At 32.2% G+C, this 12,097-nt stretch overlaps 1 protein-coding gene across 1 annotated transcript in view; it reads left to right on the top strand.

Moving 5' to 3' along the window:
* The window catches only part of CNTN5 (contactin 5), a 535,125-nt gene that overhangs the window by 252,574 nt on the left and 270,454 nt on the right, over nt 1-12,097 (top strand). Inside the window, exon 11 of the mRNA XM_047071958.1 lies at nt 1,498-1,648. Within this exon, the coding sequence (XP_046927914.1) occupies nt 1,498-1,648 (151 nt within the window). The remainder of the gene's footprint in view (nt 1-1,497; nt 1,649-12,097) is intronic.

Genomic DNA, 12,097 nt, shown 5'->3' with positions numbered 1-12,097 from the left:
TCCAACTGTGGAAGTTTTTCTGCGACTCTGCATATCGATTTCCTGGGTGTTCCAAGTGATATGAGCTCAATACAGCTGTGTTTGAGAGATGAGGAAAATCCCGGTCCTCCTATTTCTCCACTGTCTTAACTCCTTCCTCCTTTTCTCTATCAATTCTTATCTCCTCTCAATTACAAGCACATATCTTTTTTGTTATATACATATCTTTTAATGTTTTTGTGCCATGCATTATACTGCTGTATAATGGACATAAAATAATTATGTCAAATTGGTTAAAATAAATGCCTCAGATACAGTAGACTTGTAGACATATCTCCCAGGCTCTCTTTCTTTTAGATTCAAAAGTGTGTGTGTGTGTGTGTGTGTGTGTGTGTGTGTGTTGGTCTCTATGTCATGTGTTCTTTTAGTCCAGGGTCCTCAACCCACAGCTGTCCACCAGAATTACTTGGGGAACTAATCAAAAGTATCTTCACAAAAATCGAGTGAAAGCAATATTAATATTAATGAAGTGTCAGACCTAATTGAATAATTGCTACCAATGAAGTGAAATTTTTAATTGAAATTTAAATAATTCAATTTTTAAATGTATTTTAAAACAACTACAGTTAATTTTGTATAATGTTAAAGTAAAATATGCAGTAAAACTCCAAGATAGGAAGTGGATGACACAGGATTACCTTCTCTACATGTAACCTCTATTTTTCTAAAGGAAGCCCCAAATAGACTTTCTTGCCAGCACCTTCACCTTTTGCTCAAGGTGCTCATATTAGTGTTTCAAAATTAAATTTGATAATCATAATTAAAGCATGTCATTTTTTGAAACAGTCTGTCTGTGGACCCCACATAATATGAAACCATGATCTGCTAATAATTATATGTTTAAATTTTGAGTTAGTGCCTTTTGCATGTGTAGATAACCTGTGGTTTTATTAGAAATGTATCCCATGAATGGATAAAGAAGATGTGGTATATATATATATATATATATATATATATATATATATATATATGGAGTATTACTTGGCAATCAAAAAGAATGAAATCTTGCCATTTGCAACTACGTAGATGGAACTGGAAGGCATTATGCTAACTGAAATTAGTCAGAGAAAGACAAAAATCATATGACTTCACTCATATGAGGACTTAAAGAGACAAAACAGATGAACATAAGGGAAGGGAAATAAAAATAATATAAAAACAGGGAGGGGGACAAAACAGAAGTGACTCATAAATATGGAGAACAAACTGAGGGTTTCTGGAAGGGTTGTGGGAGGGGGGATGGGCTAAATGGGTAAGGGGCATTAAGGAATCTACTCCTGAAATCATTATTTCACTATATGCTAACTAATTTGGATGTAAATTTTAAAAAATAAAAAAATAATAAATTAAATAGTAAAAAAAAAAGAAAAGAAAGAAAAGAAATATATCACAGAAAAGTTGAAAATTTTTTATTTATTATCATTACTTCTGGTAGAATTAACATTTTCTTTTTCATAGCTTCAGCTCCTACTTTTGCACTGAATCAAATGAAGAAAACAATAATTATTACCAAAGACCAAGAAGTCATCATAGAGTGCAAACCCCAAGGCTCTCCAAAACCAACCATTTCTTGGAAGAAGGGAGACAAAGCAGTTAGAGAGAATAAAAGGTTAGAAGTCTATTTCATAATTCAAACTCTTAACACCAAACATTTTTTTGAAGTTTCAGGTGATACAGAGTATACAAGAAAGAGTTTTTGCAGTTATAATGAACTATATTTCATGAACAGATTAAAATATGGTTTGTCTATATAGCGATTAAAAAGAATTCAGATTTCTACTTCAATATGATCAGATTTCTTTGCCTCCATGGTGTTTCAGTAGTGATGGGAATTTCACCAGGTTATGAAGAAATCACACACTTTGATTAAGCTAGTTATTTTCGCTTTCATTTAGGGTCTGCAGATTTGGAGATTCACAAGTTATCTATAATAATTTACTTTAATGTTAATATTTAAATGATATAAACATGAATCTTTTGGGTAATCGCTTTATGGCAGAGTATTTTCAGGCAAGATTTGTGTCTAGGTTTGTACTTCTTTTTTCAATCTCGTTGAGGCAAAATAATATAGAATTCCTTCAGTTGCCATAGACAAATGAGAAATGTTCAGAGGAATATTTAATGTGTACAGATTTGGTTTTGGTAAGCAAAACCAAAGGACATCACAGTAGTACAAATGGGAAAAAAATGATGAGAGAATCAAACCATCATAGGACTGTGTTTGCCAAGTTCAAAAGCCCATGCTCTATTAATTATTACCATATTTGTGTTGTAAATGATGATTCAGCTTTGAGAAAATAATATCCTCTAATATGTTGAAATGAGGTTGCATAGGTTGTTTTAAAGTGTTATTTATCATTTTATCGATAAGGATAAGCAGATCATGCTTTGTTTTATATCTGTCTGGATCTAAGTAATCATATAGAAAAATTAATTGATGTCAGTATTAGGGGTCCATTTGAATAATTCTTTAGGTAATTTTGGAATATTTTGAAATATTTGAAAATTTACTGTAGAAATTTTTCTTTCCCCTTCTAATCTGAGAATCACTGATTTAAATTGCCTGTCTCAGATGAAGTAACTTACAGACTAATTGGTTCAGTTCAGGCCCAAGGATGATGTATGATGCCTGAAAAGGGTGATCATCTATAATTAAAATGGGTTATACTGATCGTCTTGTTTTGAAAGAGAATTTATCTTTGTTATTCAGGCAGGGTGGGAGGTACAAAATCATAAATATGTGTATATATGGTTAAAATGCATATGATTGAATTGAATTTTTTGTATTGTTGCTCATAGAAACTTAAACAAACAAAAACAAAACCTGGCACAACCCTTATTAAAGCAGAAGAAAATATTTTTGTAGAATTAGATCAAAAAGTTTATCATGTTTTTTAATGCATCAAAGATTTTTATATCATCAAAATGTATTTGCCATATTGGTACAAACCACTACATTTGAAATGCATTATTTGTGTTGTTCATGGGTGGCATGTGAGTCTTATCCTATTTATTTCAGTTCACCACCAGAGAATTTTCCTCAGCAAATATACATAGACATCACTGATGAGTTTAAAAAATTAGATAGCATCTCATTTGTTAAAGCAAATGTATTGAGAAAGGAACAGGATTAATGAATTTTCTGTTACAACAAATATAAACATACTAAACTTTTTTTTTCCAGAAGTTGAAAAACAGTTTGTGAATTTTCCAGTTTTCTTGATTCCTTTTCTCCTCACTGCTATCCCTTCAGGTTAGTGAGACATATACACTGGCTTCAAACTCAGATCACTCAGTTTTCCAGATGTCAAATACTCTGGTCAAAGTGCTATTCAGGAAGGAGGCTAAAATGTGAAATATTTGTGTTTTTATTTATTCAAGTAAAAGCAAGACTGGGCTACATTTAATCAGCCTTTTGCTACTCTGATCTGTATGTTTATGTTTGTAAACTCTGATCTAGATGTTTATGTTTATAAACTGATTTAATTTAATGACTACAGAGGCATTTTTACACTTAAAATTGACAGGCACACTTGCAAAATATTGTCTTTACTAATGTACAGTATGTTACTTTATTTTGTAGTTCCAGGTTTCATTAAAAATACAATCTAAATAGAAATTTAAAAATATTAAGCATCAAGTATTAAAATAAAAGGCTAAGACTTAAATAATAATAGAAAGAATTCCATAAAGTAATGTAAGAAGACATATGTAGATATTTGAAAAAATTGCATGCCAAACATATGAATAGAAACTTAAAATTAAAATTTCCAATGTATATATTATACATTCTTAAATAGAATTTCAGTTTCATATGACACCTTATTTTCTTATAGAAATTTTATGTCACTTCTCTGTTATAAAGCACACCGACTGATAAGAGTTGTATATAAAAATTTAAGTGGAGGTGTTAGAAAACTGTTAAGGGTTTGATATCTTTGTGTCTTGCATATTTCACATTAGGGTTACAAATTCAAATCATGTTTTATTTCCTTGGAATACAAGTATATTCACCATTCATGTGATCTACATCAAATAGGTTCCCCAATCACCCAACCCCCAATAACTGTAGGTTATTCTTCTAATAAGAAATGTTAAATGAATTAGTCTTGTCCTTCATTCACAATTTTCACAGTTATTTTGGATCACTTCAAATTAAAGATTGAAACAGCAAATGGCAATTTCCTATATGGACATATAGAGATTAGTATTATATTGGAAGAAAGGAGTTAAAATAATATATATTATAAAAGAAACATGTAAATATGAAAAATAAAACATTTAAATGCATAAAATACATAAAATTATGTCCATAGCAATAGCATAAAAATGTAATGAAAGATGTTAATTGCAGAAAAATATCATTTAATTATCTGAAAACTAGTCAGAACCTCAAAAAAAAAAAAAGAATTGAAAGCTTGGGTCAATAGCAATTTAACTCTAAATTGTAAATGCAATGTTGTAACAACTGAAGTTAACAGTTAATCATTTGTTTTATCAACAGAATGTCAAATTACATACTGACTTTTTCTGTCAAATTTTGATTGAATCTTTCAGATTTTGTTTGGTTTGTTTTGGAAGGGGATCTTCTTTGTCTTTTTTTTTTTTTTCTTTTCTTGTACTTATCTGTTTTGCTAAGAAAGTATATAAATCATTATCCTAAAATGTACAGTCCAGTAGGTAATAACTAGAGCATAATATGACTTTTAGAAGAATTTTGATTAACAAACAAGTTGTTATCAAAATATATTTCAAAATATTTCATTCATTTGGTCCTAAATTATGCACCTAAAGTATATTTTAAAATAAGTTATATTAGAATTTGTGAGTGGTTTGTAGTTATTTCTTGTTTATATCACAGAATGTTCAGTATGAATTTATGCTTAAATAGTAAGTCACATTATTATTGACAATGATGATGACTGCTATAGCACTTATAATTTATGAAGCACTTCAACATTGTGAGTAATAGTATATAATCCAGTGTATAAATCAAGACTTCATTTCCTGGCTTATCATGAAAACTATGAGCTTTCAACAAGTTGCTTAATTAATTTATTTATTTATTTTTTGCTTATAAAACTAGAATTCAAAACACTAACCACATTGGATTGTGAGAATTGAATGAAATTTTGTAAAATACACTGGCTGGTGTATAGCATTTAATAAACGCTCAATGAATGTTATTTGTGATGACGATGCTGTTGCTGCTGATGGTTAGTGGTGGTGGTGATGATGGTGGAATCAGTTGAGCCTTTGAACCTTTGAATAGTGACATATATTTTTGTTATTAATAGTTCTGGAAAGTTTTACCACTCCCTTTTTCTTTCTCCAGTAATTCTAGAATGAATTCTAGAGATTTAAGTTATTATCTCGGATTAAAGGAGTCTCCATGTGATAAATATGCTGTTCATTAAATCTGTGCCTCTAAAGTGATATTCTTTGTCCATCAGAGCCTGAAATCTTCACTTCTCATCATTTATGGCATGGCCATTCTCATCAACCTTACCTACTCCTAGTTCAATATCTCTTGGATAGTTTCTGATAGCAGACTGAACATTTACTTCTGTAATCAGTATTATAGGCCATGTGCAAACAGATGAATGTATGTGGAGAGTTAATGGAAACAGAAAAGGCTTTTAAAGGATTTTTTACTCTTTCTCTTTTTTTTTTCTTTTAAGGAAACTTCACATTTGCCCCATCACTTTTAAAGATCACTAGCACACATTCATTTAGATTTCTTAATCAGTCATGTCCATTTTCATACTAAACTAATAAGCTCCAGGAGTACTAAGACGTGAAATGTTCCATGGAGATTTTCTCCTCTAGTATATTTTCATTCAAAATGTTCTGCTCATCAAACTTATATTGGATTTTCACTTCAGCTCATTATTTCCATTACTTAGCCATTAACTTTCGTTAAAATATAATCACCCAGAAACACTCCAGCAGTGCACAAATATTAAGCCTTCATTATTACATGTTCAATTTCCTGTACTTTTTGTGGGCAAAGACAATCTTGGCTAAAATGAAAAATACTTAGTTTTTGGTTAAGACACAGTTTTTGTTGTTGTTTTTATTGTTCTGTTTTGTTTCCTTTCCATGTGCACATATATAAATTATTATTGAACCCCATGGAATGTGCCATTCATGTTTAAAAATTATTTACAATTATTGAAATATTAAAATGGTTAAAGTACAAATTTTCATTTCTAGGCAGAGGGGGATACCAGTGTTAGAAATATGGACTATAATCCAAATGGGTGCTAAAGAAATCCTGCATCCAAAAAAATAAAATTTATCCTATGAAGGGACAGGATTATAGTGTAATTTCTCTTTTATGGTACTGTCCAAAATCCCTTGTAATATTCCCCTGCTCACCAAAGGAGCTTCAGAACAATGAAGTTTTCAACTTATTCATTTAACACACACAGAAAATTGCACTTGAAGTACCCATTAGTTGGCTTCTAGTGGGAATTCATGTTGTGTTTATTAGGCAAAAATTATCAGGCTTACATATTGACTCATAGACATATGGAAAAATATGTTTGTAGTGCAGGCCCTAAAGGACATTGTTACTGAGGGGAAAATAGGGTCTTCTTTTTCAAGGGAAGAAGAAGAATTCATGGGGATAATTAGAGTCTTGTTTTTGTCCCTTTGTTTCCACCTACATGCTGTGTTTGCTAATGAACAAGCTGTTTTGTTGTTTCCTCTGTGACAATGTCTTTTACATATTAAGAACATAAAACAATGTAGACCCTAGGTATCTTGGTTTTTTTTTTCAGTGTCTAAGAAATTATATAATGAGAGAAAATGAGCTTTCATATACCAAGAGTATATCAGTTCACTTACTTTGTAGATTAAAATCTATGCTTCAAAGGAATAAAATGATCAAAATGACATTATTTATCTAAAGTAAGAGAAGGTTGATAACTGTCTTCATAAGATTTAATACCTATGAACAGCTTACAATATACGATATGTTATCAGTTGGGGATTCTTACTCGTTATTCCAAAGTTCCACCAAGTTTAAGGGGATGAGAAGAAAATGGCCTCACATTCATTGTGATGAGGTTAGGAAGCTGACTTCCTGGTTTCCATGAAAACTAATGGCAGAAGGCTCTGCCTAATTTACCTTCACCACCTTCCTTTTAAAATGCCAGTAGAAACACAAAAGAGGAAAAATGCAGTCATAGCAGCATTGGAAATTATGAATATAGATCAACAAATTCTTGGCTCCTAAGAAGAATCACCCTTTCAAATAAAATGGACCCAATTAAGAAATGATCAATAGCTTGTTCAAGCCTGGACCTCTGAAACTCAACAAAATCAATGTAAGAGCTGGTAGAAGGAGTCTTTCACTAACCTCTGTTTTATTTCCATATCTACCAAATTCAGTAACTGAGCCTCACTACAATGTTTGACTTGAAAACCTCTATTACATGGAAGCCATTCTTTAAGGTGGCAAACTATTACTATCCCTATTCTATCCACAATAATTCAAAATAAATTTGGAGATTATGAATCCAGCAATAGGATGAGAGAAGACATAAATGCTAGGATTTAAGTGATTCATAAATAAATAGGATGAGAGAAGACATAAATGTTAGGATTTAAGTGATTCATAAATAAGCAATGATGTCAATAATTAGTGATATAAAAGAAAAAATATTGAATATAAATGAAGAATATTGAAATCCATGGATACTGACAATCATATAATTCTATGTACTACTTCTGGCCAGAGGGGCTATGCACTGTTTCAAATTTTCCAGGAGGCACATTACCTCTACATAAGATGTGAGAGGTGGGAAGCAATATTTTGCCTCAGTCTGAATGAGTTGCATAGAGCCCTACTAACCTCAGAACAATTTGACATGGGTTTGTTCAACTGACTGGTGTCAAGATTAATGTCTGAGGAAAAGACTCTGGGACACTGACAGAAATACGAAAGGGAGACAACGAAAACTAAGAACATTTCCAACAGATAAAACCAAGCCTGTAAACATGGGAACACAAAAGTATAAAACACAGAGACTATCAATATAGTATACACTATTCACAAGTTATCTCTAAGAGATGGATTATGTATAATTCTAATTTTGTGCTTTTCTGTATTTTACAAGTTATATGTAATTATTGTCTATAATTATTCATATAGAATTTTATACACAAAGAAATTGTATATAATTTTTATGCACTGTCCTTATAATCAGTAAGTAAAGTTAAGGTAAACACCACAAATTTGTAGTGTTGTAGGAGGAACTTTCTTAAGATAATATATTTCTAATCACATAATTCAAATAGTTTAGATTTGATCAGAACATATGAAAAGATAAAAAACACTAATCCTCCTGCTACATTTTTTTTCCATCTTCAGAGAGAAAAACTACTTGGTATTGAAAACAATTCAAGCTTCTTGGCCTAATCTTTTAGAGGTGTATTATAGAAGAATTTATGTAATTTACCCTAGAGATTCAGTTGTAATTCTATAAGAATAGGCCCCTCTCTTATTCTACCATCATTTCAATCAACAGGCCAATTGAACATACCTTCACTCAGTGGAAAATTAGATTTTCAAATGAAATGAAGCATATGGTTAACCATTGTACCCTGGGTTTCCCTTTCTTTCCTTTTCTTTTTGACAATGCCCAAGTTTAGGCCCTTAACATGTCTCAAGTAGCAAACATCCTAAATTATACTTTTCATTTGTGTCCATTTTCTCTCCCCATATAAACCATGCCTCACCCTATAGCCCAAGGAATCTTTCCAAAGCACAGCTTTGAGTGTGTCATCCTCTTGCTGAAGCTACTGATCTGAATCTTCTATTGAATACAACCATAATTCATGAGTACATTTGAAATTCTCCATTTTATTTCCACATTTATTCACTAATCCATCTGACAAATATAAGGTTGAACTATATGAAATTGCCATTTTTTGTCTGTTAGAAATGAGTGAATAACAAAAATTTCATATGGTTCTATCTAATATTTTAAGTGCCTATATATGTCAGTGCTTGGTGCCAGGAACAGAGTTATGAATGAAACACACAGGGTACTACCAACATGGAGTTCAGAGTCTATACCTGCCTTATTAACTGTTCAGCTGTCTTTCTCTCTCCATGTGTCTGTCTCTACTCATTTCTGCCCTCCTCCCAAAAAACCCTAAGTATTCTAACCTCAAACTGCATGGATGCTCACAATTCCCTCAAACAGGTTCTTCATTTTCTCACCTGATAACCTGTACTCAAATGTCCCTTTCTCTCTCTCTCCTCCTTTCCTTATAGCTTGTTGGTCAATCTTGATGACATTTGAAATCCTAACTCAAAGGAAAAGACTGTCTTATACTTTCTCATTATTGAAAATGCTCAAACTGATATAATTGCTAAGAAGCTGAGTTAGTGGGAAGTTAGATAAATAATATGTCAACTTCTAACTTTTAATTTAGTTTCAATATGTGCCAGTTCACAACCCTGTTATTTAGATATTGCCATCTTTGACATATAAATTTTCAGTTATAAACTCAAAGAGATTGTGACTTGTTTAAAGTCGCCCATCACAAAGCTGAGCTTTAAAGCCAAGCTTGCTGCTAGTCAATGATTCTATGATGATTATAGCAATCAAATTGTTTAGCAGTGATGCTGCATTTCAATCTACATGAAGAATAGTGATAGACTTCCTTTTATGTGGTAAAGATTTAGCTCCCCAGTTTGTACTAAAAAGCTGTATGATCAACTTTATCAGCTATTTTCACACACACACACACACACACACACACACACACGTGAGTGCACACATACACACACACACATCCCTCACAAAAGGCCAGAAAACCTTCCAAATAAAGAACTTAATTTCAATCTAATTTTACTTCCAATAAAAGATACAAACGGAAAAACTAAGACACAGTGGCCAAAATTTCATCTTACTTTTACTTTTCTCTTTCTACATCTTACTCTATGGTAAGTTAGACTATATTGATGTTGATTGGCCATCTAATTATAAGAAATATTTATTGTTGGGGCGTCTGGGTGGCGCAGTCGGTTAAGCGTCCGACTTCAGCCAGGTCACGATCTCGCGGTCCGTGAGTTCGAGCCCCGCGTCAGGCTCTGGGCTGATGGCTCGGAGCCTGGAGCCTGTTTCCGATTCTGTGTCTCCCTCTCTCTGCCCCTCCCCCATTCATGCTCTGTCTCTCTCTGTCCCAAAAATAAATAAACGTTGAAAAAAAAATTTAAAAAAAAAAAGAAATATTTATTGTCCTTTTTATCAATTACACATTAATCAATTGATCAGATGCTATTGACAAAATAATTCTGAAGATTGCATTATAGGATGTTTCTTGGCTGTGCTTTTATACTTTTCCCCTTGTAGATCTCCATTGTTTTGAGAGGTATTCAGTGTTTCTAAACTTGATCTACATTAGACAATGAATAAGCACAAATAATTCAAACTTACTGAGTAACAATGTGCTCACACCATGCCAAATAGTTGAATGCAAGTGGAAAAACAAAGGAATTCTCGCATTTTCAAACATTCTACTCTTAACAGTATGTTTAGATAATATAACATTTGATCTCAAATCTTCAAATTGACGATATCCATTTGAACACAGATGATGTGCATGTAAAATGTCTTTAATTATTTGTTGCTCATATATCCCAAGTTTAAGATTCCAGAAAATCTATAAAGATTTCTTTTCAAAAGCCTTCACCTTTTTTTCCTGATCTTACCACCAGTTTTTCTTGTTTCCACTTGAAAAAAAAAAAAAAAAGAATGTTATACGTAACAAGACAGACCATAACTCACAAGGGAGATAACACTAAAGAAGTCAGTTAATTTAAACTGTAAACTACAAGATAATCCTGGCTCTGTTGTGCTATGAACACCTCCAGTTTGTAGCATTGCATCTCTAGCTAATTACCAATTTAACAAACAGTTCATAAATTTTACTTCTGACTATGGTTCATTTACCCCAGTTACTATAAATTGCTGCACAAGGTGCCTGGTTATACTTTCCACATAGGCACAACTTGAACAATCCATTAATTGTTTAAAGACTTTTCTTATCCAAAAGCCCCCCAGACTACAACTTTCAGCTTAATTTGTCCTTAATACAAACAACATCTAAAATACATGGGAATTCAAGCATCTATGTACAAGTTGGTGACTGATCCTATTATCTCCCCAAGTGACTCTTCATTGAATATAAAATAGTGAAGAGAGAAGATTCTTAGAATGTTTAGAAAAAAGTATTTTATAATGGAGATTTTTAACTTCCTTTGAGAGTTACATAGTCACTTCTTTTCAGTTTTTGCATAAATCACAATCTAATTTAACTATGGTTGATTAATGATGGGAATTAGAGGGCTGGTTACAAAATTAAGGCATAGACCTAATAACCTTGATGACAGTGAAAAACAACCTGCAGATCATTTTCATAAAAAATAATCTCAGGGCTGCTGGGTGGCTCAGTCAGTTGAGTATCCAACTCTTGATTTAGGCTCAGGTCATGACCTCATGGTTCTTGAGATATAGCCCTGCATGGGGCTCTGCACTGACAGTGTGGAGCCTGTGTGGGATTCTCTCTCTCTCTCTCTCTCTCTCTCTCTCTCCCCCTCCCTCCTCTCTCCCCCCTGCCACTCTCTCCCTCCCCTTCAAAATAAATAAATAAACTTCTAAAATTAAAAAAAAATAACCTAAACAAATTTTATCATTAGCATGCTTATTTTGTTTGGGTAACAGAATTATTTATGAATATATAGATGATAGATAGATGATAGATAGATAGATAGATAGATGATAGATGACAGGTAGATATAAAAATATAGGATGAGTTCTATGTTTTTAGTTGTATCAGGAGGTTTCAGGGTACCAATTTATTTTTGTTTCTCTCTTTTTCTAATTGTAAATGGTAGCTCCACTTCTCCTTTCCCTAATACTATAATATCTAGTACTTTTCTATTAAATTCATTTAGTGAAAACAAAAATTATTAAATATTAAATGTAAGACATTATGCCAGTCATACCAAGATAAGTAACAGATACTCCCATTCTCA

This window comes from Lynx rufus, unplaced genomic scaffold (genome assembly GCF_022079265.1).
Source record: "Lynx rufus isolate CCGP_SWC_20201006 ecotype Redwood Valley unplaced genomic scaffold, mLynRuf1.p SCAF_9, whole genome shotgun sequence".
NCBI classification, from domain to species: domain Eukaryota; kingdom Metazoa; phylum Chordata; class Mammalia; order Carnivora; family Felidae; genus Lynx; species Lynx rufus.
The sequence above is the reverse complement of the archived record's forward strand: the minus strand, read 5'-3'. Positions and strand labels throughout refer to the sequence as shown.